This window comes from Camelus bactrianus, chromosome 18 (genome assembly GCF_048773025.1).
Source record: "Camelus bactrianus isolate YW-2024 breed Bactrian camel chromosome 18, ASM4877302v1, whole genome shotgun sequence".
Classification (NCBI taxonomy): Eukaryota; Metazoa; Chordata; class Mammalia; order Artiodactyla; family Camelidae; genus Camelus; species Camelus bactrianus.
In genome coordinates, this window is record NC_133556.1 from 23,515,703 (window position 1) to 23,542,630 (window position 26,928).

General features: G+C 43.3%; 2 protein-coding genes across 5 annotated transcripts in view; one reads left to right on the plus strand and one right to left on the minus strand.

Moving 5' to 3' along the window:
* Positions 1-825: 825 nt before the first annotated feature.
* Positions 826-25,124, minus strand: BFAR (bifunctional apoptosis regulator). Of its 3 annotated transcripts, XM_045521253.2 has the most exons (9): positions 24,929-25,124; positions 21,376-21,538; positions 15,249-15,524; positions 13,684-13,888; positions 12,805-12,974; positions 10,748-10,892; positions 4,564-4,737; positions 3,338-3,540; positions 826-1,863 (listed from the first exon to the last, which is right to left on the minus strand). In XM_045521253.2, the coding sequence occupies exons 3-9, from the start codon at positions 15,509-15,511 to the stop codon at positions 1,671-1,673; spliced, it is 1,353 nt and encodes a 450-aa protein (XP_045377209.1). In that variant the 5' UTR covers positions 15,512-15,524; positions 21,376-21,538; positions 24,929-25,124; the 3' UTR covers positions 826-1,670. The 3 variants fall into 3 exon arrangements, with proteins under 3 accessions (XP_045377209.1, XP_010959411.1, XP_010959412.1); XM_010961109.3 differs by lacking the exon at positions 21,376-21,538; XM_010961110.3 differs by lacking the exon at positions 21,376-21,538 and having other exon boundaries at positions 15,249-15,583.
* Positions 25,098-26,928, plus strand: part of PARN (poly(A)-specific ribonuclease) — a 148,587-nt gene continuing 146,756 nt past the window's right edge. For both annotated transcript variants that reach the window (XM_010961112.3, XM_045521250.2), the window contains exon 1: positions 25,098-25,233. The gene's annotated coding sequence lies outside the window, so the exon portion shown is untranslated. The remainder of the gene's footprint in view (positions 25,234-26,928) is intronic.

Genomic DNA, 26,928 nt, shown 5'->3' on the forward strand with positions numbered 1-26,928 from the left:
CTGTACCTCCTGCTGGCGATAAGGGGGGAGTGTCCAGCCCAGCCTGTTTGCTCTAGGCCAAGTCCACTGTGCGCTCCTCCCTGTGGCATCTGTGGGTATTATTACTCATCTTTGAAGCATGATGTGTGGAGCAGGTGGGGACAGTGTGGGGAGGCCAAGGGGAGCGGGTGGGGAGCACTGGACCGGGAGTCTGACAAACTGCAGTCTGGCCCAGGCCCAGCTCTGCTGGTGCCACCCAGCCTCCACCTCTTCATCTAAAAAGAACAGCAACCCTGCGAGGCATGACGCCAGGGATGTGCAGATGCTGTGGTGTCCCCAGATCTGCTGGGCTGTCAGTATCCCTGGCAGGTCTCGAGGGTTAAAAACAGGGAAAGTCAGGTATGCTCAGGGACTGATGAGCAAACACAGGAGGAAGAGAAACACTCTCCCTCCCTTCACTTAAGATGTCTTCGGTGGCTCCTTGGTTAGAGGTCCATGTCAGGCTGGGGGACTTGAGCATGACTAGTTGATTGTATTGGGTGATGCAGAATTTCTTCTTGTTTCCTAAACTGTTCACTTTTCTCTATCTAGAAGTTTTATCTGTATTTAAAAAAAATCTTCATTTTTTATTTCAAGTAATTTCTTCAAACTTTCAGATGCAAAGTTTGATTAAAATCCTCAAAGGGCTTATGAGTGGCTCATGGAGTCACCAAAAACACTTCGGATGCACTGATCTCTGCAGGTCCCCTCCTCAGACAGCTCACATCTCACACCTGCTACTGTCGCACGGGAAGGCAATTGAAAGCCACAGTTCATCTCACTCATATTTACAAAGTTAGCACTTGGTGTAATTATACTTGCCGCTTTATACATTTGAACAGGACAATAAAGATTATACAGTGTGAGGTCAATGTACAAAATGTTTCCTTGAACAACGGACTATCCTGGATTTTACAGATTAAATTCTTCAAAACAAGATAAAGCAAACCCCGAAACAACAATTTTAAGTAGCACTGAGGCAGCTCAGCCTGATGTGAATTACTCTGCATTAACTGCCTGACATCCCACTCTAATCCTCCCAGAGAAGGGGATCCACATTTTCAATTACACATAGAAGAGTGATAATAAGTCTGCGTTCTGGCCTCACACTGAGTCCTCTGAGAGGTTTAACTCTGATACCTTCTAGCAACTCTTCAATGAAGACAATTGCTGACGGGTTTTGGTTTTTCCTCTGTGTTTTTTTACATGCGGCTACCTATGCCTATGACAAGACTTTCTCCTGTTTTTCCGAACCTGACTTAGAGGACAGGCCTGGCTTGGGCTCACTCCTGGGGCTCCGACTCACTGCAGGAGCCTTTTGTCAGTCACTGAGGTTAGGGCAAGTGGGACTGCGACCCACTCCATGTCCTCTGAGGACCCGGGGTCCTTGCCAAACATCGTGGACTGGGCCTCCCGAGTCCCTGTGAGGAAGGCGGCTGGGTGGGAGGGGCTGCTGCTGTGGCCGAGCTCTGGGATGCGGCCCCTGCTGCCACAGGCAGGGGGAGAGGGGGCCTGGCTGTAGCCTCTAACAGACAAAGCAGCAGAAAACAGGAAGTCCGCCCCCCTCCCCCCGCCTCCTCTCCCCCACTTCAGCATCAGAGCTCCGAGGGCAGGGAGGCTGGAAGAGTCCCTCAGAGCCTGGGTAGCGTCAGTCACAACACCTGCGTTTCCAGCCGTCGAACCTCCTTGACCACGAGATCAATGTTAATAATTGGGTTAAAGTACAGGGCCCAGTAAAATAGACAGTTGCAAATGAACTGAGGAATGAGGGGCCAGAACATGGCCACAAAAAGCCCCTGTGTTGATACTTTCCAAAAATGGCTCCACATCCTCTGAGGCACAGTCCTGAAAAAGGAAGAGAAGTGTTTGAGAGGCAGAATCGTGATGGCGTTTCTAATGACAACGCCCGAGTGCTCAGACCCTGGGCCTTTTCCCAGCGCGGAGCCTGGCTGCCTGTGCTGCAAAGACCTTGCTTTCTGTCTCCAGTGTCCAAGACATACCTGACCCCTCCACCTTCAACTCCCAGGATGCAGCCTCGAAAATGCATCCTCAGGGCACGGCCGCCTGGTACCCACACCTGCCCCACACAGGTGAGGCCTTCCCAGTTCAGCCCGCAACTCCACCCACTTGATCTCTGGCTGTAGGCCTTCAGAGTACAGACTGCCTTCTTTACCAAAAGATTGGCGGTGTCCAGCAGAGAACCAGGGGCAGAGTAGGGGCTCAATTAACTGCACGAATAAGTGAATTCAGAGAATTGAAATAGACGAGGGAGGGTCTTGTCAAGTCCTTGGAACTATGTATAAGGTTGCTCTTCATTGATGAGGCCAAGAGCCCTCTGAGTCCTGGGCAATTTTAGGCAGAAAGGATGCTGGTGTGGTGACTCGTGACTTCTGCCTGCCCAGCAGCTACCCTGTCTTCCGGAAGCACCTTCTGAGTTTTCCTTTGGGATGCCTCCCCTGGCAATTCATGTGGCCTGGGTGGGGCTGAGGCCTGGCTGGGGGGTGAGTGCATGCAGGCGTCCGACCCTGCAGACCCCTGCACTGTGGGATGGGTGTGAGCAAAGGCGTGTGAGCCGAGACCTCCTCAAGCGCACCAGGGAGCGAAGCGCTCTCTTTCCTCCAGGGCTGCCTGGCTGCTCAGATCTACACCCAGAGCCGCTAAGGACCCCCGCACAAAGAGAGCTGTTGAGGCTGAACAGCACAGGGAAGAGCAGAGCTGGGGGAGGGAGAGTCAGCCCTGATGACAGAACTCGGGTCTCCGGGTCCAACCATGCAGGAAGCTTTCACTGGGCATGTCCCTTTGTAGGAAAGCCAATTTAGGTTGGTTTCTGTCACTTGCAACCAAAAGTCCTGACTCAATGACTGTCTAGTCCAACTCTCTCATTTTATGCATAAATCCAGAGATATTATTACTGTCCCAGTTGGTGGCAGAGCAGGATTAGAACACATGCCGACAGAATTCCTCGTCAGATCTCTTTATGCTCTGCCATACCACGGCTTTCCATGAAGCACCTTCTTCTCACTTGTTTATTCCTTAATTATTAAACTCCTTCACACACACTCCTGCCCCCAGGAACTATCTGGGGCATCATGTGGGGAAAAGGCACATGGAGACGCACTTTAACAACGAGCACCATCGCAGCCCCCCCACCCTCAAACCCCCATCATCTCCCATTCGCTGCTTAAGCAATGTTTCTAAACCAGAGCCCCGAGGGTCCTCTCACGTTTGAATAACACTTCAAAGAGGACTTCTCCTCCACTTGGTGTTTCTTTCCCAGTCTCTGCTGCTCCTACCATCTCCAACATAAACACACACTTACTTCAGTTCACTTCTTGACCAGATCCTCCAAAAGGAGAATAATTCCAGAACTGAGAGTAGCATGGCATTGACGATGAGAAACCGTGACGTCCAGTAATGGACCTCCAGCCAGTCCCAAGCAAACTCGGCCATCAGCTGGTATGGCAGGAAGGAGTACTTGACCAGGAATTCTCTCCACTGTTTCCACGTGGGCTCTCTAAGATCCTTCAAAAAATAACACACAAGTAAATACAAACAAAGAAAAGTGGACACAAAAAATCATGAGGATTGACGTTCACACAAAATTCTGTGGTCATCCCAGTGCGTTTTACGTTTATTAACACACACACATCCATCCAACAATCTAAAACGAGATTTCTATCCACCGACTTGCCTTGCAATGATTAATCTTACACGGGATAACTGTTACCAAAAAGGCTGAACTGAGAAGCTTGTTATTTAACTGCAGAAGCTCGGAAGTAAAAAAATCAAAGCATGAGTTATTAATAATGAGATTGAAATGCATCATAATTGACCGGTTTTAAAATTTCTTCATCACTGCAAGTGTAGCTCAACTTCCCAAATTTAACAGCTCATCTGTGGTAGAATGAGAACAGGTCAGAAAGAACCAATGTAAAGGAATTACCCTCAAATGACCAAATAGACAGGACCATCCCGAGTCAATGGGCTCCACCGAGCATTCTGGAGGAATCCATGGGTCAGACTAAAGAAACCAGAGCTGCGGCGGTAACTATCCCTGCCAAGGGCCCTGTGGTCAGCTGATGTGACAACTCCCATCAGTGAGTTGAATGATGGCTTACCGTTCTGAGGCCAACAGGATGGATACTAACCCTGCCTTGTGGTAGGACAAATAATCATCCTTTGGGGATCCTGTTAAGAGACACATTATCAACCTAGAGGGCCCATAAATGCAACCTTTGGGCAATTGGGACCCATGGTATCTTCTTTCATAACAGAAGCAATGCTGGTTTTTGTTTTTTTTTTTTCTTCCTAAATATTTCAAGTCTAGAGAGTAATCCATGTTGCTATGCAATGCAGGGAACAAAACTGACTTCTGGGAGTGGGGAAGTTCCTGCTCTCTTTCCTTCTGTAGGGGCTCTCCTTGCAAAATTCAAATGAAGGCTCATGCTGTTTGCTTTTCCCAGACAGGTTACAGCCATGTTGCCAAATCCATCCCACGCTGAAGAATGGTAGCGTAAGGCCAGTCAAGGCCCCCTGCAGACATACCAGAAGCTTGGTGAGGATGTCTTCCCCGGAGCCATCTTCTTGCAGAGGGCAGATGGTGTGGATGAAGGGCAGGAAGGTGTCTGTATAGTCAAACAGGTAGAGGTACAGCAGACCGAGTCTCGGGGAGCTCTTGAGGGCGTACAGCAGGAACAGGGATCTGCCTGGGTTCACGGCCTGCAGAGGATGAGGAGGGCGCAGGGACTCATTACAACCACAGTGGTCTGCTCCCTACCCACACTCCTTCCGTGGTCTCATACCCTCTGCCATGTGACTTGTACTAACAATGAAAAGAATGAATGTAGAGGAAGAAGAGGCCAAGTGAGCCATCTGTTGGCTACATTATATACAGATTCAGTCTCTCTCTGCGGCTGCAGAGGGGAGACGGGACGAGAAACAAGCCCCTAGGCCCTGCTGGTAGAACCCAACCTTTTGGGAAAGAAATTAGTGGGCACCACTTCATAAAAATAATCTGAAATACAGAAGGTCTCATGCACAAAATATTAAGTGTTGCCTTGTGTGTAACAGAGAAAGAGTGAAATCTGTGACCTCAGTACTGAAGGTGCAGGAGATATTTAGCCCAGAATTCATACAGCCATTGAGGAATGCACAGGAGGAGCTTTGGATAATGCTTATGTTACAACATTAGGAGAAAAAAGATTCAAAGATGCATAGCCATCTGATCTCAATAGTGTCTGTGCTATGAAAGCAGGGCTTGCCTGGTTCAGGACTGAGATCCCTTTTCTAAATGAGCACCTGGGTCACAACCGATCTCAATAAATATTTGTAGGGGGGAGGGTATAGCTCAAGTGGTAGAGCGCATGCTTAGCATGCACAAGGTCCTGGGTTCAATCCCCAATACAGTCTCTAAAAATACAGAAATAAATAAACCTAATTACCGCCCCCTCCCTCCCAAAAAACTAAATAAATAAATCACGCTTCAAAAAAATCTTAAAAAAAGAAGAGAGAGAGATCAACTTTAAAAATAAATAAATAAATAAATAAATAAATAAATAAATAAATAAATAAATAAATAGTTGTGGAATGACTACATAATAGAAGGGCTATTTCAAGTATGCACAGAAAATTGTCTAGAAGAAAACAGCAAAATGCAATGTTAACATGATTGAATCTCAGGTGGGATGAGGGTCAATTTATTTTCATTTTCCTCACTCCTGCAAATTTTGCTACAATGAAGGTGTATTTGTATTTTTCCTGATTGTAAAAGTAACTTTAAAATGATTTAATTTACTTGATGCTATGAAGCATCAAATAAAATGGGCAAAAGATGGGAATGGACACTTCACCAAGGAAGAGATAAGGTTGCAAATAAGCACATGAAAAGATGCTCAATATTATTAGTCCTTAGAGAAATGCAAATTAAACCAGTGAGATACCACTGTACACTTATTAGAATGGGGAGGGGCAGGAAGGAGGGCTTATACAGGGGATGGGAAGAGGCTTTGGGAGCATTGGATACGTTCACTATCTTGATTGTGGTGATAGTTTCACAGGTGTTTACTTCGCTGAAACTTATCACACTGCACACTCTAAATATGTGTATACCAATTATAGCTCCATAAAACTGTTAAAACATACTCAACTTATTTGATGCTATTAGTGGCTTACTGTTACAATTTTTGAAGTGTAATAAAGAATGGTTACATTTAAGAAGAGAGTCTTTGTCTTTAGAGTTTCATCCTAAAGTATTTAGGGGTGAAATAATATGATGTGTGGATATGTTTTCATATAATCCCAGGACTGGGGATGTGGGGAGTCGATGGAGGGGTACAGATGAAATAAGAGTGGCCACGAGTCCATGCTCGTTGAAGCTGGTATGAATACTCCCTTCCCTCTATCTTCACTCTGTTTTCTGTTTTATGTATTAAAGACCAATGAGGTCATGTTAAAAAGACTCACTAGCAAAAACACTGTACCTCAATTCAAAAGTGAAATTTAAAAAAATGGGCTCAGAAAATAATTTGAGGAGACGCCTACTTAAAAAAAGAATGGGACAATTTGAACATCAATTAGAACAACTACCAAAACGTATTCAAACACATCCAGAGTGTTAAAATCCTCAGTTAATAATGATTCTAAGGAAAGAAATTGGTCACCTCTGGAGGACAACTGGGAAGCAAGTCATTACTCTGAAACTGTTAAACAAAAGGAAAGAATCAAGCATTTAATCTGCCTTTCTGGTATAAACTGCACTTAGGATAATCAAAATAGCTGTTGAGAGAAATTTTTTTTTCTAAAATGTATTTCAGCTAACAAATGAAGAAGAAAGGAGAGAGTTACAACATCACCATTTGGCAACACCTAATGAACTAATGGGTCTAAACAGTCAGTGGTCACACTGGCTGATACCATCAGGAAAGAGAGAGGACGTTAGGAGCCTCTTGATGGAAGAAAATACCACCCCATTGTTCAAAGCAGTACATTATTTATAATAGCCAAGATAGGGAAACAACCCAAGTATCAGATGAATGGGTAAAGACAACGTGGTTTATATATGGACACAATGAAACACTACTCAGCCATAAAAAGAATGAAGTTTTGCTATTTGCGACAACATGGATGGAGCTGGAGGTGCTTAGTGAAATAAGTCAGAGAAAGACAAATATGTGTATTATCACTTATATGTGGAATCTGAAAAATAAAACAAATAAGTGACCATGACAAAACAAAGAGACTCACAACTACAGAGAACAAACGAGTGGTGACCAGCGGAGAGAGGGATGGGAGGAGGGGCGATGCAGGGGTAGGAGATGAAGAGATATAAACCATTACGTATAAAATAAATAAGCTATAAGGATATATTGCACAGCACAGGGAATAAAGCCAGTATTTTTTAATAACTTAAGCAGGGTATAGTCTACAAAAATTTTGAAGCACTATGTTACATACCTGAAACTAATATTGTAAATCAACTCTACCCCAATTAAAAAAAAAAATGACAACCAAACGTGGACTTTGGATCCTGGGTAGAACAAATTAACTGAAAAAACAAAAATGTGGGATATTTGACTACTAACAAATTATTTGATAGTATCAGATAATTATTAATTCTGGGGGGTAGTACATTGTGGTATTTTAGTTTTGTTTTTTAAAAAGCCTTTATTTTTAGAGATTCCATGAAATGTTTACTTATGAAATATATGATATCTCAGATTGTCAAAAAAACCAGGAGAAGTAGGAGTAGGTATTAATGAAATACATCCATGAGCTGCTGTCTGGGTTGAGCTGGGTTGATGGCAGTTTTGTACTATTATCCTGATTTTGTGTGTATTTGAAATTTCAACAGTAAAAGTTTACAAAAATCTAACTTCAAAAAAAAATCTTCGTATTCCAACTTATCAGATGAGACATAAAAATAGGGAAGTAGTTCTTCATTCTGAAGCAGTATTTCCCAACCTTTTTTTTTTCCATTATTACCCTTTAAGGAGCCTTTTAAAGACATTTTTTCAAAAACTCCCGCCCCATGAAAGGTTAACACCACAGGCGTGCTGTGTATGTGGTCTTTGAGGGGGGCCACAAGTCATTATAATACTTAGAACTTTCCACCCCTCTCCAAAGGCCTTGGGGCCAAAGCTGCTCTTGTGAGTGTGCTCGCTCTAAAGGAACACAAGACCCAGAAATAAAGGGTGACGGCGTCCAGCCACATCTCGGTTAGTAAGAGAGAAAGGGAGATGACCGGGTTACGTATTTGTAGGTCTGGTGTCAGCTGGACCAAAATATCCCAGCCCTTGGCTACTTTCTATCGGGAGGACAAATGATCCTCCCCGTGAGGTGATTATGATGACAGTCCTACAGCAGGAACTGTCTCCTTCAAGTCTTATGAGAACAGGGGCACTCAGGAGTTGCTGTATGGGGGACACAAGGGTTGGAGGTGTCATCATATAGCCTTCCGGCCAAACATCAGATGGCCACCTCGGGGATGGGCTGGTAGCACAGACCTGAAGCTGCAGACTGATAGTAATACTCTGCTTGCTTTTTACACCAGGACCAGAATCATACCCCATTCGCTCTGGTTAACATTAAGTTTAGTTCCACAGATTCTAAATAGAGGGTCGTTGCTGGATACATGACCCAGAAATGTTCTGCCAGATATTAAAAGTCACAATAGGACTAATATCAACGACAAAAAAGTCCAGTTTGACTACATTAACGAAACTAATAATTTATGATAAAAGAGAATCCTTTTAAAAGGGATCCTTTTAAATGAACAATAACATAACACAGAAAACAACAAATCTTCTACCTGAGGAACCCTATCCCCATTCTTCAAAAATTTTGAAACTAGTGCTTTTCTAGTTTTCAAGTAACACATGCACACAATAAACAGAATTTTTCTCAAATGGGGCCCAGAAATGTATTAAATGGCAAATACAATTCACCCTCCCATCCAAGTCTCAATCCCTAGATGAAAACTCTGTTAACAGTCTGTGTACCCTTCCAGAAATGTTCTATGACACATCCAAATGTTAGATTTTTCTAACGTGTTTGTCTTTGTTTTCAGTTAACAATACAACCAGGGTGTCTTTCCTTGTTAGCACACCCAGGGCCACCACCTCCTTTTGTCATGGTTACGTGTGTGGGTGTGCCCTATTTGTTTAATCTGCTCCTAAAGTGGGCACTTACGTTGTTTCCCATGTGCTATTGCCAATGTCATTGGTTTTTAAAGAAATTTTATTTATTTAATTTTTTTTGGGGGGGGGTCACTAGGTCTATTTATTTATTTGTTATTAATTGGGTTTTTTTTTTTTCAAATGAAGGTACTGGGGATTGAACCCATAACCTCATACATGCTAGACATGTGCTCTACCACTTGAACTATACCCTCCCCCCGCCAATGACATTGTGATAAACATCTTGTGTAATGACTTTTTGCAACTCAAACATTCAGTTCTCACTGTGACTCTATAGGGTTACTGGTTGAGGAGGAAACGGGCACCAGAGGCCCGGGTGTTTGGTGTTCCCACAGTCCGTGTGCCCTCGGAGGAGCCTGGAGTCAGGCGCCCGAGCCGTGCTCCTGACACGGCACGGTGCTGCCTGTGCTCTGAACACAGAGAAGTGAAACTGTAGATCAAAGAGTAGGTGCCGTTTAACTTTTTTTTTTAAATGACCTCCAACCATTTACTTTTTTTTTTCCCTAATTTTTATTTTGTTTTGTTTTGGGGGGAGGGGGAGGCCATTAGATTTATTTATTTATTTATTTTTACTGGAAGTACTGGGGATTGAACTCAGGGCCTCGTGCATGCTAAGCATGCACTCTACCTCTGAGCTACACCCTCCCTGAACCCGTTTAACTTTTAATAGTTATTAACAAACTGCTCTCCAAAGAGACTGCATCAACTTAGGAACTGCAAACCCGAGCACCTCTTTCCTCGTACTATTAAATGTTCTCACCATTGATGATGTCACAGGTGAAAACGATGCCAGCTGGTTGTTGGAGTTTGCACTTTAATTATCAGTGAGCACTTACTTCCCCCCATAAACTTATTGGTTATTTGTACTTCTTTTTTTCCACAAAATTTTTTAGGGTATAGGTCTGTGTAGTCCAGATATCCTACAACTTAGAAAAAAAAGAACACTCGTTTTACAGTGCAGTATTCACTAAATCCTCTCTGTAAGGAGAACCAGTTGGTATCGTCACACTGAGGGACAATTTATCAACATCTAGTAAGGGTGAAGATGTGCATTCCTTGTGAGCTAGTAATCCCATTCCTCAGAGTCTAGCATAAAGAAAGTCTTACAGATGAGCTTATGAACTTTCCAAGAATGTCCACAGCAGCCCTGTTTCTCGTAAATGGAAACAACCTCAGTGCCCATCAACAGGAGACTGCGTAAACTGTCATACACGCATGCAGTGGAGTGAATACGGCACAGGAGAGAACATGGGTGAACGGGAGCCAGGGGTAAAAGCTGCTTGCAGGAGGATCAGCTCAGTTGGTGCCTCTTATGTTACAGTTAGAAACCTAGAACAGTGTTCCTAGCACTGGATACACACTCGTAACACAGGTGGGAAAACCCTCCCAGGGAGGATACCCAGCCGGGCAGAGGGAGGGTGGGGAGGCGGGGGGCCTCGAGTGTGTCTGTGATGCGTTCCTGAGCAGGGGACAGGCAGAGAAGTGCTGCCTGGTTCTCTATACTTTTTTTCCAATTGAAAGAGTAAAGGGTTCACCTTATATTCCCAGAGGTTTTGGGGGGGCTTCACACCCAGTGCTTTGACTCGCTCCAGTTCCATGAGGATAGCTCGCCGGTGGCTGCTGTTCTCTATGGTATAAGGTGCCCTGGAAAATTCTTCCTCGGTCAAAGTTAAAAGCAGCCTGTGGGAAGGGGGGTGGGGGAGGAGACAGGAGGAGATTTCTTTGGAGATTATATCCTGGAAGCAAACTTTCCACAGTCAGAGCTCCATCTTACCAACACAAATAAACACTTCAGGCTTGAGGTCAGGTAAGACACCTAATATATGAAATAATTTTAACAGCAAACAACTGAATGCTTACTATTTGCCAGCAACCATCTGCAAATACTCTGATATATCATCACTGATTCTCTTAACCAATCCTTTCTATTTTTAAAGTGTACGTATAGGAAAAAAAAAAAAGGACAGAAATCCAATAAAACATGACCTTAAGAGTAGTTGTTTTGAGGTAACGAGTAGTTGTTTTGAGGTAACGATCAAATAAAAATAACTGTAGATCCCTTATCTGTTCTCTTCCACCAGAAAACGCGAACCCCCCTCCGCAGCGATTCCTGAGCGCTGGCAGTGGGGAGACCAGCAGGTGTGCACGAGCACTGCTGGAGGAGTGGAAACGGACGGCCTTTTGTGGGCCATCTGGTGATATTTACTAAAGCTGAAAAGGTCTGTTCCCTCTCACTCAGTAATTGCAGTTTTAGGACTCTACCCTCTGGAAGAAAGGCAGTTATGAAAAGACACATTATATGAACTTAGGTAGAAAATGTTTTAAACCACAATTCTGGAGGTTGGGGGAGATGGCGCTAATTCTTACAAAAAAAAAAAGACAAAGTGTGAGCCTTTTGCTTTCTCAATGGAGAGTCAAGTGTTGAAACTCAGATTAGGGGGAAAAATGGCCGGGGGTGAGGGTTGGGGTGGGGACGGCGGGGCAGCCAGGCAGCCAGGCCTTGAGTGGACTGAACATCTGACTCCAAAGGGTTAGAGAACCTGCTCTCAGCACTGCCTGCTGGTCTAAGTGACATTCCTCCGTGGTCCCTCCAAGGAAGGCAGACACCCCAGTAAAGACAGACCGAGCTCTGGAAAGGGCAGGGGGATCTGCTGATGGGCAGAAGCAGGCTGCCCCACAGCCCATCAGTGGGGTCCTCAAACTAATGGATTCCTCAGGGCATCTGCACAATGTAGTTTGGAACTGTCTGGAGCAGAAAAAAAGGAAACACCACAAATGTGTGTTGGTAGTAGAGATTGATTCAATAGACTCTAGCATATGCACATACACACATACATACATATACATATAAACACAGGTCTGCTTAGTACAATTGTATTTCCAGTTTAAAAAAGTAAGTAACACATTTCTATGTGTATAAACATTGAAAAGAATCTGAAAAAGTGTCCAGCAAGCTGATAACAGTGGTTTTCTCTGAAGAGCAGGATTATGAAGGTATTTCATTGCTAATATCCTACAGTTCTACATTATTATTTTTAGATAAATAAATAATGTTACTTTTTATAATCAGGAAGAAACAAACCGTTAAAATGTCAATGACATAAAATGGTACAGCTGCTTTAGAAAACAGTTCAGGGGCTCCCCAAAAGGTAAACACAGTTATGTAATGACCCAGCAATTCCACTCCAAGAGAGCATTACTGAGTATTGAAGATGTGTCCACACAAGAACCTGTATACAAATGATCAGAGCAGCATTGTTCATAATAGTCTCCAAGTGGAATCACTCCAAATGTCCATCATCTGAAGAATGGATGAATGAAGGATGGAAATACTCTGAACAGGCAAATCCACAGAGACAGAAAGCAGAAAGGTGGTTGCCGGGGGCTGAGAAAATGAGGACTGACTGTCTTTAGCAAGAGCTTTCTTTTTGGGGGTGATGAGAATGTTCTACAACCAGACTGTGGTGATGGCTGCACATATCTGTGAATATATTAAAAACTGTAAGTGGGTGAATTTTATGGTATGTGGGCTGTATCTCAATAAAAGTGTTTAAAAAAATGTCAGTGATGTAGCGAAGATTTTGCTCCTCACCTTCCATTGACTCTTTCAGATAAAAACCTGTCTCTGTAGAGAGAGGCCCAAGGGCCCAGCTGCTCCAGCCAGAGGACAACTTCTTCTGCTGTCCATTTGGTCACAGGCTTGTGGACCAGGAGGTCATGCTCAGATTCCCTGCTGCTCCAGTGATACACGAGCAGGACCACCTACGGAAGAGAGACAGGGACCTTATTCCACAGAAAGATTTGAGATGCCAGTTTCTAAATACGTGAGTGTGAGGCTGGGAAGGGAAGAGGCTGAGCTTGAAGGGAATGATGCCAAGTTTGCATACACGGAAGCCAGAAGCCAGGTGCTGGGCAACACCACAGCCACAGAGATCCAGGGAGCACAATCTCCAGGGGGCTCACCTCTCTGCTGATTCTTGGGATGTCAAGGAACAGAGACAGGACTGGGACTCACTACAGGGCATCCGGGAACACTGCACCCTTGACCCCATCAATCTGGACAACATAACTGACACATATGCCTTTTCTATTGGAAAATTTGTAAAGTTGAGATTTTTGTGGCATAGATGGAACTTAAGAAACTAGTCTACACTGGAAGTAGTAAAGTGCTGTGCTCAAGACATGCTCTCCAGTTCCAGTCCTAACACCTTTCTGCACCATTTTTCTCCTCTCTACAAAAATACTAATGGTGCCTATAGCATAGGTTGTGAGGAGAATGAAATGGGACAAGGGGTAACATTTATGGGGCTCTGAATATTACGTTGTATATACTTGCATAAGCAACACCCCCAGGCTTCACTGGATGCAGTGAATTACCACACGTGGTCACATCATTAATCATTTAGGTATATTTCAACAGAACTGACTTCAGTGGAAACCGTGGGAGGAAGAGAGACAGAGACAAACTTACCGCCACACCAGTTAAAGCTGTGAGCACTCCGGAAAAGAATCCCCCTCCTCTCTGCTGATGCGCTCGGCCTGCGTTGGGAGCTATTGGAATCTGATCATTCCCATACTTCTGAAAGGCGGCAAGACTCTGGACTATGTCATTATTCTGCTGAATGTCTTCAAATCGCATTTTAATGGCATCAGGAAATAATTTTTCAATGGCATCCCTAAGAAGAACAGAAAAAAAAATCACAAGACAGTTGTTTGACTAAACACACAATGTTTAGAGGCAAAAATAAAACTAATATCAACATTTAACAATACACAAGCATTCTAGAAGAATGGACAAGAGGATTGGTTATGGCCCTGCTGGTAACAGCAACAAATGAGAAACACTGATGTGTCCACTGTTAAAGAAACAGCTGAATAAAACACAAGAACCTGTATGGCATATTCATACAATGGAACATTACATAATTTTAAAAATGAATTTACTGCATATTTACTATGTATCAAGACGAATCAATGTAAGTCAAGTATACTGTTGAATGAAATAGTAAACTGTAGAAACACAGTCCACCACTGACATGAGAAAATACCTGCATTTCCTATTGGCACATAAATGTATTTTTAAAAATCTGAAAAATCACAACTAAGTCACAAATGAAGTTACTCTGAGAAAAAGGAAGGAGGAATTGTAAGATGGGGGAGGAGGAGTCAAAGGAGTCTTTATCAGCAATGTTCTTGTTTTTTAAAAAGAATGTAAATGACTGTATACATGTACTGCTTATGTTATTAAAAATTAATTCATAAAAAAAGAGGGAAGTTCAGTAGTAAGAGTTAGATCAACCATCAGGTCATACTATAGGGCTCTTCATTTTCAACTCTACACCATCAGAGAAACCTTTTTCAGGTTAAGATTAACCAGCAGGTAAACCAAGGCTGACAGGTCACAGCAAAGTGTTTGTAAACACATCTCCTGTGAAGAAGAGAACGCTGCGTTAATGTCTTCATGGAACTTTCTGGTACTCTGTTTCTGTCAAGAAGACAACAGAAGAGAGAAGGATTTTAGCCTCAGAGATCTCACAGGAACACGATGAACAGGAACAGAATGAAGCAGACGAGAACCTGCTACCTGAAGGTCTCGCCGTTTGCTGCGTGATGCCACGCATGAGAAACTATTAATGTGACAAATGCAACGGAGTTTAGTCAAAGATTATAAAAATCAGCAAACTGGTTATTCAGAAAATTTTACAGTTAGATCATTTTCTCTATTAGACTTTGGATGTTTTCAGTGAATATAAATCAGAAAGAAGTATTATATGACAAAGGGTTACAGACAATGGTCTGATAACAAGTTTCTTCTTTTCCTTCATTTCTAATAAATAATAAATAAATCACGGTCACCTGTGAGGAAGGGAGTCTGGACTTCAGGTCCCTGAGCGCCCTGACTCACATTCCAGGAGGTGAGAAACCCCACCAAGCAGGTGGGCTCCATGTCTCCGGCCTTTTCCACCATGAGTGCTCCCATCAAGAGGAACCACACTGTGCAAGCTCTATGTGCTACGGATATGGACAGAGCATTACCTGAGGAGAATATTGACTTTGGGGAAACCTTCCCATTTCTCTCTGCACTCTGGACACTCTGTTTTCTTCGAAGAGACCCACCATAGGGCTAGGCAGTGCCGGCAGAAGCTGTGCCCACAGTTCAAGGTGGTGGGGTTCACCAGGATGTCATAACAGCAGTGGCAAGAAAACTCATTAACAGAAATCTGAGGGCTGGTGCTCTTGGGAGGGTCATCTTCCTCAGGGCTCATCGTGTTCAGATCATTTTGCGGAGACTCCTCCATTTCCTAGCAAATTCTGGGACACAGACATAGAAAATTTCAGACTCGGGAAATTGCTGCAAAGCATCATTAAATCTAGAAAAAAGAGACAACAGAAATAGGACAAATAATTTAGTAGGTGTTTAAGATGACAGTTATTCTGTTAAAGCTCTGCTTTTTAAATGTGATAAACTTGGTTTCTAAAAATTTACATTCCATAACCACAGAAACCACTAAATTTCTTTCTGACCTATTGTCATAGTTTCAAAAAATTAGGTACAGCAAGATAGTGTTATACTTTCAAAAACAGGTAAAAGCAAAATAGTGCAAAGTTCAATGGACTTGGAGGGGGGAGACTAACTTCCTTCGAAAATAGAATTTTTCCGGCCTCTGTTTTCTCACTGAAATTTCTAAAGTCCTTTCAATGTACGTAATTTTAAATAAGCCAGCTCCTTGGCACTGAAATGTCTGGAGTTAGCAATAACAGATGTACTTTGTGTAAACACCAGATTCTAGTCAAAAAATCTGCCTTCCCATTAGGTAATTATTTCTTTTAACATCTGACTTCAGAGGTTCCCACAGGAACAGTACCTGGAAGAGTGAAGCCTGGTTCTCTGAGGTGCCCTGTGCCAGGTCCACTCCCCTAGGGCCTAATGAGCCCCTGTTCCCCCACCAGTCAACCCAAACATGCATATTATGCCCTCTGGATGTTGCCAGTTTGATGCCACAGAAACATGCTAACGTACTAATATACAAATAGCAAAGGACCATTCTCTTCTCATTTTCATCTGGGTCTTAAGGGATTTTTTTTTTTTTTTTTTTTTTTTTTTTTAACTGAGAAGCAGTATGATGGGGCCCTGGGGTCAGAATCTCAGCTCTCCAACTTGCCGTCTCTGGGGCTGTGCCTAAGTTACTTGGGCTCTCTGAGCTCTGTTTCCTCAACTGTGAAATGGTGCTTACGGTACACGAACCTTCAAAGCTTCTTGTGAGGGTGAGAGTGGCTAGGGTGGTATATGGTGTAAACAGGCTAAAGAAATGATTATTCACACTGTTACTGGGATCATCATGGTGTGGGCACAGGCGGGTAAGTTTCTCAACCTCGCTCTTGCTACATGAAAGAAAGTAACTTGCTCTCCATCACCCACGCTGGTCACGCAGAGAAGGGCTCCCCTTCTCTGCTTTGCAGGCATGGCGGTTAAAGACACAGGTCCCAGGGCTGGGCTGCCTGGGTTCTCACCCTAGCTCTGCCATTTACCAGCTGTGGGGGCAGGATTTCTTCTAGTCTCAACTTTCTCATATGTAAACGGGTGGTAATAGTATTTACCCTCTTTGGGAGGTTTTGAGAATTAAGAGAATACAAGTAAACTCTAGTACAGAGCCTGGCATGTGGTAAGTTGACTATAAATGATAGCAATTTATCTGATTTTCAAATGTAATGATAGGACAATTTTATCACTTTTAGGCACAAAATTTTATATAGAGCACGACAACACTTTAAGCAAGCAAATATATAAACAAAGACGAGAAGAAAATACAACGAAGTACTAGTAGCTGGTTTGCTGGGACGGGAGGGGGATTTTCTTGGTTTTGGTCTTCTGTATTTACCAAGCTGTTCTTAATGAAAACGTTGTAATAACTGCAAAAATATATAGAAAATTATAAAAAATCAATCATATTTGCATGTTTAGGAAACATTTACAAATTTTCTGTTTTCCTTTGGGCAGCCTCTTCAAATTGCTAAGGAAGTGGGAGCTCTCATAGGTATGTTTTTAGAAAAAGGAATCATCATTTTGATAAAGCAGTTCCTTTATTCAGCCAGTACTGATTAAACAACTACCATGTGCACAGTATTATCCTAGGAAATAACTGTGTCGTTACTATTCATTCAGCATCTCCGATGAACTGGGCCCTGGCAGGCACCTGAAGTACACTCATGAGCACATCTGGGTTCAGTGTCAGAAAAAGACACTGAGGCTTCCAGCGAGGGCTGCACAAGCAGTCAGAGGAGATGGGCCTGAGCTGGGCGCTGCTCTCGGTGTTTCTCAGGGAGCAGTGAGCGATGCACCTGAGACACAGGTCTGATACAGGGTCTTGTGTGCCTTGTTAATGAGAGGTGGGCAGACGGGAGCCCATAAAGGTTTCGGAGGCAACGAGATTGGCAAAGCTGTGTCTGAGGATGATGACTCTTATCAGGAAGGAGGGCTGGGCTGGGACTAGGCAGAAGTGAGGTGTTATCACTTCCGGGACTAAGGTGGAGAGACGAAAAAGCAAAGAAAGACATCAATCTACCCAAGAGATGTTACAGAAGTAATTGATGGGCTTGGTGACTAGAGAAAAGAATGACCAAAGATATTATCTGGGTTCCAGAACTAGGGAAGAAGAATGGTATTTGATAGAAACCGGGTCACTGTAAACAAATAGGGCCAATCTTGAAAAGAAGGTAAGGTGAATTTCAGAGAAGTTGAGTTTGAGGTGATGACAAGGCTTCCAAGTAGAACTGTCTAGTGAGCAGGTGGAGATACAAAACTGTAGTTCAGAGTTAAGGATGAGGCCAATTGGATTTCAGAGTCATTTGAAATGACAACATATATTGCAATTAATTTCTCACAAATTAACCTTTTAAAACCAGAATGCACCAGTAATTTTTAGTTTACCAGATCTGCAAGTTTATTTCTCATGAGAGAAAACAGATTACATGCAGCCATCAAAAGTGTATTTTATAAGTCATGTTTTGAAAAGCTGAGGTGGCCACTAACTCTGCCTTTTGTCTTTAATAAATGGGAAACTGCATGGACTTTGACTACTTCTTAGGAATTTTGCTCATTTAATTTTACCCCAAATTCAAAAATTGGAAGCTAACAGTGGAACAATGCACAGCTTAACACTGAGTTTAGCTGATCTTTTCTGCTATTTCTGTCTGTAAGTATTTGGGTTCTTTCCAATAAAGAAAGCAGTACTTTTAGGGGAGAAAAGTGCCTCTTAAGTGATAAAATCTAGCTCAGATATTAAACTTCCAAGCTGGGGCATTCTGACTTGGATAAACACACCCTCCTGCGCTGGCAGTGATGAAAGGCCTCTTGGAGAAGGCCCATGTTCCCGAGGATGTTTATAGTTGTTCTCTACAAACCCCACACACGCTCCAGCAGGCTGGAGCTGTGAGAAGGTTTGCTGGCTGAGTTCCTTCAAGAGTAAGCACGTGTGCGAACATGCCTGTAGCCTACTGCTCTCCCGTCCTTGTCGCCAAGCCTCAGAGAAGACTGGGGGACGTGGTTCGGGTTGGGGCGAGGAGGATCATTCCGTTCCCACTCCCAGTGCCCCGTTTACGCTGAATCATCGTGTGACATCACCAGTGTTGACTACGTACTTCCAAACCAATAGCAGAATGCCTGAGTTGGAAAAGTCTGCAGAAGTGCCAACAGAAACAAGTTTAAAATGATGGCTTGAACACCACAATTGAAGAGTATGGCCAAACCTCTGGACTGAGCCACTCTGAAGAGCTGTGGTTTTGGCAATAAAAGTCGGGTCTTCAGCTAATGTCTGGAGAGGCGATTCGGGGGGTCTGGGCATACCCTGAAACTATGGGCCAAGCTTGTGTTTGTGCACAGAAGCATTTTCCTGAAGGAAATCTCTAGTTTTTACTAGGCTCTCAAAAGGCACCAAGCCCCAAATCAGGTTAAGAACCACCATTTACCCAGTGGGATAAGGGCTTTCTCCGTGTCTCACCCTGCTGCTTCCTAGAGTGGTTGTGATGAACCCAGGCGAGCCTTTCCAGCCAGGCAGCATGACTGTCCTGAGCGCCCCTCCTCTGTGACCTGGTGCAGTCTCCACAGTGGCAGCCGCCACTCCACGTGGTGACATCTGACCCTCAGATGGGCTTGCTTTCACTTGATGCTTCTTTCCCCCTCCTTCATTCTTTCCTCGTCCTCCTTCTCTGTCAATTTGGTGCTAGCGTTTTACAAAATCTGATTTCACAAAAAAATCCAGATTCCTGGCTTCTTCTGAAAAATCAGAAGATCTGGCCGCACCAGGCTCTTGTCAAGAGTGACAAGAATCAGCTCAAGCTGAGTGTCTGACAAGCTGCCCCCTTTGGAGAGGGTGAAGCGGGTCGTTTGCGGCAGTTCTCATGCACCCGGTTTCCTCACTTCCGTGGACATCAGTGTTTTCATGACCTAGTCCATAATGTGATGCCTTCAGAACCTACTGATGAATGCATGATGGCTCTAGGTTGGCCGGCCTTAGGCTAGGAAGCTTTTGGAATTCTATCATCTTAGTCTTTCTATCTCTTGATTTGCCATCAGGTTATTTATTGCTGAGAAAGTGATTGCTTATCACATATTTTTCTAAATTACTTATTTCTATCCTACTTTAGACTCAGAGGCGAGACACACCTGCTCAGTAGATTCTCTGTGTGAAACGCTCTGGATGAACTTGAGGGTGAGGACCAAGTCTAAAAATTCTAAGTCGGCTTTATTCTCATCATATTCTCAGAGATCTAGCTCAACATGAGTGAGAGTTTGTGGGTTCTTCTATAAAGCAAGTATTTTGATGAGGCCTTCCTTTAGAACAATTATTTGGGGTGGGGTGGGGTATAGCTCAGTGGTAATGTGTGTTTCGTATGCACGAGGTCCTGGGTCCAATCCCCAGTACTTCCGTTAAAAAAATAAATAATTAAATAAAAATAAGAAAAGAAAAAACAGACATTAAAAAAAAAAAACAATTTTTTGGAGGTATTACTGCCTTGCTGGTTCTGAGAGACAATGTACTACATCTCAGTTTTAAAATCAGAAGACAAGTTCTGATTCCCAGCTCCACTGGCAGCCAGGAGAGCATTCTCTCCAAGGCTCACATTAGTGCATGTAAGCAATGGGGTCACTGCTGCTGCTGTCACAGGACTGTCCTGAGCATTAAGAGGACAACTAAGCCCTGGCACGTGGGAAGTGCTCAGTAAATACGGCCCCTTCTTCCACATGATGTTCCAGGTGGGTGACCTTTCCCAACCCACACAAGTGAAGAATCCCCAAGGTGTTTGTTCTCATGCACATGCCATATAATCAATAAGTTATCTGAACATCTCATCAATCTAACTTTTTAAAAAATTCACTGTACAGTTGATTTACAATGTTGTATTCAACAATGGAACTTTTGAAACACCTGGAGAATTATTACTTCCCGTGGAGCACACCATCTACTAAAATGTCAATGTCAAAAAATGGCACAAAATCTTAGAAAGCATTGATACGTGAAATCTGACATGAATATACACATATGAACAAACTGTGTAGCTGATCTTTTCTAAAACGTTCATGGATTAGGTCTGCTGATGGGGAACAACTGATAGGAAAAAGTTATCAGAGTCTCCGATGACTTGGGCAATGACAAGATACCTGTCATCAGGACCTTATCTATGTTCTCCCAAAGAAATGCCTAACTGACTTGGTGTAGTTATCTAAAAATCCATGAAACAAAAAGAAGGGCTGAGACACATACAGTGTCCCATTAATTCTCTGTAACTAAAACAGAATGAACTTTGGCTAGTCTGTCCTTGGAAGGAAAACTGTTTGTCTGACTCAGTGAAGTACTTATCTATGGATTTATCCAGGGGGCTACTATCCAGAAGGTGGCAGGGGCACTGTGGTTACCTGTTTCCTTCTTTATCACTCAACTACTTACAGAAATCAATAATAACACTAATTCTTATTGAGTTTATCAAAGAAGAATGCACTACTTCTGAGTTTAAGAATCTTTATACCATAGCTTATAAAAATCTCATTTTGGGATGACTGTTGACTCTTTAGAAAGTATAATTATCAGGCTGCTTGGTTCATTGTATATAATTATGGTTCTACCTCTTCACTCAAGAAAATACTGCCTGTGACTATAATACATACCTAACGTTTTAGGAATAATCCTTTGAAGGGCTCATTTATTGGGATTCCAGCCTGAAATATATGATATCAATCATTTCTCAGCAGAGATGTTCGCTGCAAGAATAAAGAGATTTTGTCTTTACGTGGGCCTCCAGTTAGGCTATTTCTTCTCATTACACATTACCTGACAACAGAGAATGACAATTGCTAATATTTACTGAGCCCTTATAATGTGAGAGGCACAAAAATCCTATGGGATAATTATTACTGTCCTCTCCATTTTATAGATGAGAAAATGGAGACCTAATTAGTATAGGATGGAGCCAGGTTTTAAATCACCGTCTGACGTAAAGCCTGTCCTCGCCAACACTACATTTGCCTAGGCCACATCGTGGAGCTGCTACTGCGAAGCTGAGAAATCCAAACTGGAAAACCAACCCGATTTTGACAACACTGCATTTTGGAACATGAACTCCAGCTCGTGGCCGTTCGGGTAGCATGCTGTTCTTCAGATGAGATAGACAAGCAGAAATCTTCACAACAGAAATAGAGGTGATGGTGGATGGGTGAAACCCTATTTCTGGCACCCTAAGTCCACCGCTGGGGACAGCAGCGTAAACACTAGCAGGCCACTACAGATGTTATTAAATAAACATCTTTAGAGTGGTGATTATGAGATAAAACGAAATGTGTCCAAATGTAAGCAAGGCAAGGGTCAGAAAAGGCAATAAAAAGAATGTTCTGTGTACTTCTTACAGGTGGTGGAAACTGGCCTTCATTAATATAAGAGAAGTGCTTCCAGGCTTTTACCGTAGAAAACTTGGTGTGTTTCCAACTCCAAGTAGATTTTCTTTCCAGGTAGCGTCAAAAATCACTAGGGCAAAGGCAGCTAGCTAGTTCACTGGTGCCGACCTGCTGCCTGAACCCTGAGGCCCTGCAATTTGCTGCCTGTGGGTGGTGTTGGGTAAGAGCACACCAAGCAGGGTGTCTTGGCTCTCTCCTTTTCTCTTTCTGTTCTGCGGTGTATATTCTGTATTAAATGCTGTAGATATCCAGTAACTCACAGAGTGAGCAAAAACTACTGGTGGTTACCATCAACCCATACCTAAGCTACCAGTTTTTAAACTATGCCGCTCTGATTCGCACATTATAAACTAATGGATCCTTTTCAGGTTTTGCAACACAACTGTTTTAGGAGTCTTTGTCTCTCCACTCAACTCCAGAGCTCCTTAAGGCCAGGAACCAAGCCAGAGAATTCTATCATCCGACCTGAGAGTAGCTGGCACACAGCTGGGCTCTGGATATTTGTAGCTGAAAATCAAATCCACAAATACTTGACTTCCTATCACAGGAATTTCTTAGAACCCCCATCATAATCATCTGGGAAGTTTTGGTGAACTCAAACAAGGGTGTTTGGGAGAGAGGCCCAGGAATGTACATTTTAAACGAGCCCCTCAGGATATTCTTATGTACTACATGGGAGTTTGGGAACTAGAGAGCTGTTACATACAAATAAACACTCATACACCTAAATATACGTTTCTGACAAAGTATGGGAAGATATGAACAAAATCAAGCTTAAATAACACTTCTAATCTCATTTCCTCCTCTCCCCAAGGCCCGGAATCATTCCCCTGGAGCAAAATTCTGATCAAGCTCTTCCTCTGCTCAAAACCTTCCTGTGAGAATATAAAGCCGGAGGTCAGAAGCTTGTCATTTAAGAATCTTCATGGCCCAGCTGCAATCAACATAACTTTTTAACTAAGAGCACAAACTCTGGGGCCCGAATGACTGAGTTCAAATTCCAACTCCTCCAATTATTAATTATGTGATCTCAGGCAAGTCACTTAATATCTCTGTGCCTCAGTTTCCTTATCTGTAAAATGGGGATATGGTTGATAGGGTTGACCTGATAGGATTGTTGATAGGATTAAATGAATTAATGTATGCACAGTGCTCAGTGCCTGGCACACAGTAAGTGCAAAACATGTGTTAGCTATTACTATTTTCCTGATTACCCTTACCACTCACTCACACACTGTACTCTAGTCTCACCTATTAATTCCTGTGCCTTGGGCATTTTCCCATATCACACTGTTCCTTCCATCTGTAACACAGCTCCAACCACCTGAGTCAAAAGTGTCCAACAGACAAGTCCCAAGCCAACTGTCACTTTAAAGTCTTTAATAACTAACTCCCCTCATACTCCCAAATTAATCCTTCCTGCCTCTGTGTATTAGTGTAAGTTTTATTTCTGCATGTTTTCTCATCTCCCAGACTATAATTTCCCTGAAGAGGCTGGTATAGTTGCAACAGTATGGTCATAAGGGTAGGACAGACTTGGGTTTATTTCCCCTGAGTCTCCTATTTCCCATTTATAAATTCAGGATAATAACATCTTCTATGAAGGAGGCTTCAATGACAAACTATCTACAGATACTCAAAAAGAGTCTGCTGTATGACTGATTGGTATTACTAATAGAATTATTAATAGAGATATTTAGTGAGTGCCAACTATGTAGATAGTACCAGTGCCAAATACTAGAGCTTAAAAGAAGACACTGCCCTGGAGAAGCACAATTTTCCATAAAGTATAAGGAGATAGGCAGGGAAACGCAAAACACACTGGTGCTTATATCCCCAGGCTGGCTTGTTTACAAATCATCTGTGAGAAGAACAAATGAAACAACCCAACCCACAATTGCACTCTGCGCCAGCTCTTGGGTGTGCCTGGGGAAGATAGCAAAATTCCTTCCTATTGGCCTTTTAAAACGTGACATTAGGACCACCTCCAAAGGACCAACCAATGGGCTTCGGTGGGGAGGACCCAAAGGGGACAGTTGAGGAGGGCTTGACAGTACCTGGGCTCTTTCTCTTCTCCACCAAAGTTGGGGGGCAGCCGTCTCCTGCCCCGCCAGTTAGACATAGCCTGACTCTCATTTGTCTGTTTTAATTTTTTCTTAAAAGAAAACTCCCTTTCGTACAAGTTCAGATTTCTGGGCGGAGAGCTCAGAATCCCAAGAGCTGGGAGTCTGACTCAGGTCTCACTTTCTCCTTTCGGCGTGTCTGTTACCCTGCTTTAAAACCGGTGTAATCGTTCGGCCTTGGGGTGGGAACGTGCCTCACCAATTAGACTTGAAGCCTAGCCAAAAGTCTATCAAGAACCTGATCATTTCTGCCGGCACTGTTACAGGCTGCGGCAGGCGCTTCCGGGGTGTGGGCGCCCTGTAGTTTCCTCCACCTTGGACGTGGGCGTGGAGGGCGTGGACGCGACGGTCCCTCACTCTCACCCTGGGGAGATCCTGGAGCTGGGCTCTGCCTCTGACCCCCGAGGGGACACAGGCGAGGCCCCGGGACCCGCAGTGCCGAGATAGAGCTCTTGGGAAGAGATGGAAGAGTTGGCCAAGCAGGGATCTGTGTCCCGAGGCCAGGACTGCGCCTTGCTCAGGACCCCGGCCTGGGAGAGGAAAGCCCGCGCACGTCCTCGGACCCGGTCCCCCACGCCCACCCTCCACACCCCGCACCTAAATCCAGTCCAGGCCGCCCCCTCGCCATCCCCTGCCACCTTGCTTACCAACGCGCTCATCCCGGGACCGACCCGGCCGTCGCCCCCTGCCCAGACCCCCACGGAAGCAGAGGAGGAGGTAGCGGCTTCGCTTCCGGAAGTAAACTAGGGCTGGCTGCAGGGAAGGGGGTCCCCAGCCCGCGACCAAAGAGGAGAGGCCTCACTCCTTTCCCAACCCCCACAACCGTGTGCCCTCCCAGCTGCCTGGAGCGGCCACTCCCGGGCCGAAGAGGTCGGCGCATGCGTACCACCGCCAATCCCGCCCCTTCCTTTCGGGTGGACAGACCTTGAGCCAGGGCGATAACCCCCAGAAGGTGAGGATGTCGTGCGTATCTGCTTCTCCAGGGCGGCTTTTTCTGTATCTGGAGGAAACAGCTTTACCCAGAAATGAAAATAATATTACAAGACTCTATTGTACTCCCCACAATTTTTTTTTGCCTTAACATTTTATACAGAAAATCAGAGGACGGTAGCTAAAGTTCCATTTGCAGTATTAAGTAGACTCGGAATTAAAATGACTTTATTATCAACCACGGTTTTTCTGTCAGTCTCTTGATACATTAAGAAGTATGCTGATTATCTGCTTTAAATCTGGCCTGGAGATTGTTAAATTGATTATCTGGGATGACTTTTTTCCCCCATCAATCAAATTGTCGAAGGGTGAAAAGGTTGGTAATATTCTGTGCTAGTGCCAGGAATGTATGAACTCCTCTGGATGATAGTCTGGCAATAGGTATCAGCATATATATTTTTTGACTATGGTAAGAGGTACATAATGTGGAATTTACCATTTTAACCATTTTTAAGTGTGCAGTTCAGTGGCAATAAGTATATCCACATTGTTGTGCAATTATCCCCACCATATACAGGACTTTAGCATCTTCCCAAACTGAAATTCTGTACCCATTCAACAATTCCAGTAGTTCCTTCCCCAGCTTCTGGTAACCACCATTCCATTTTCTGTCTATGAATTTGACTATTCTAGGTACCACATATAAGTGGAATCATACAAAGTTTGCCCTGCTGTAACTGGCTTATTTCACTTAACATAATGTCCTTCAGGTTCATCTACCCTGTAGCATGTGTTAGAATTTCCCTCCTTTTAAAGGCAAAATAATATTTCATTGTATATATACATGATATTTTGTTTATCCATTCATCTGTGAATAGGTACTTGAGTTGTTTCCACCTTTTGGCTATTGTGAATTTTGCTGCTATGAACATGGGTGTACAAACCTGTTCAAACGTCTACTTTCAGTTATTTTGACTGTACGCCCAGAAGTAGAATTGCTCCATCCTATGGTAATTCTATTTTTAATGTTTTTAAGAAGGACCACACTGTTTTCTATAGTGGCTGCACCATTTTACGTTCCCACCAGGAGTTCATAAAGTTTCAATTTCTCATCTAATAGGTGTGAAATGGTATCTCATTGTGGCTTTGATTTGCATTAGTGATGTTGAGCATCTTTTCAGGAGCTTGTTGGCCATTTGCATATATTCTTTGGAGAAATGTTTAAGTCCTTTGTCCATTTTAAAATTGGATTGTTTTTGTGCCAGAGTTGTAGGAGTTCTTTATGTATTTGTATTATGGATTTTAACCCTTTATCAAAAGTATGATTTGCAAATATTTTCTCTCATTCTGTGGGTTGCTTTTTCACCTTGATGATAGTGTCCTTTGATGCATAAAAGTTTTTAATTTTGGTGTAGATCAGTTCATCTATTTTTTCTTTTGTTGCCTTTGTTTTTGGTATCATAGCCAAAAAATCGTTGCCAAATCCAATGTTATGAAGCTTTGGCTCTATGTTTTCTTCTAAAAGTCTTATAGTTTTGGCTCTTATATTTAGGTGTTTGACTTACTTTGAGTTACTTTTTATATGATGTTAGGTAAGAGTCTAACTTCATTCTTTTGCATGTGGAGGTCCAGTTTTCTCAACGCCATTTGTTGAAAAGACTATCCATTCCTTATTGAATTATCTTGGCATCCTTGTTGCAAGTCATTTGACCATATC

Bases quoted from the DNA above. Each gene is read 5' to 3' on its own strand.
- BFAR (XM_010961109.3), bottom strand. From the start codon at position 15,511: ATGGAGGAGTCTCCGCAAAATGATCTGAACACGATGAGCCCTGAGGAA. The intron at 10,893-12,804 runs GTGAGGAGCAAA...CCCTTCCCACAG, and splicing joins TCTGAAAGAGTCAATGGAAG to GCTGCTTTTAACTTTGACCG. The intron at 1,864-3,337 runs GTAAGTGTGTGT...TTCCTTTTTCAG, and splicing joins TGGTCAAGAAGTGAACTGAA to GACTGTGCCTCAGAGGATGT.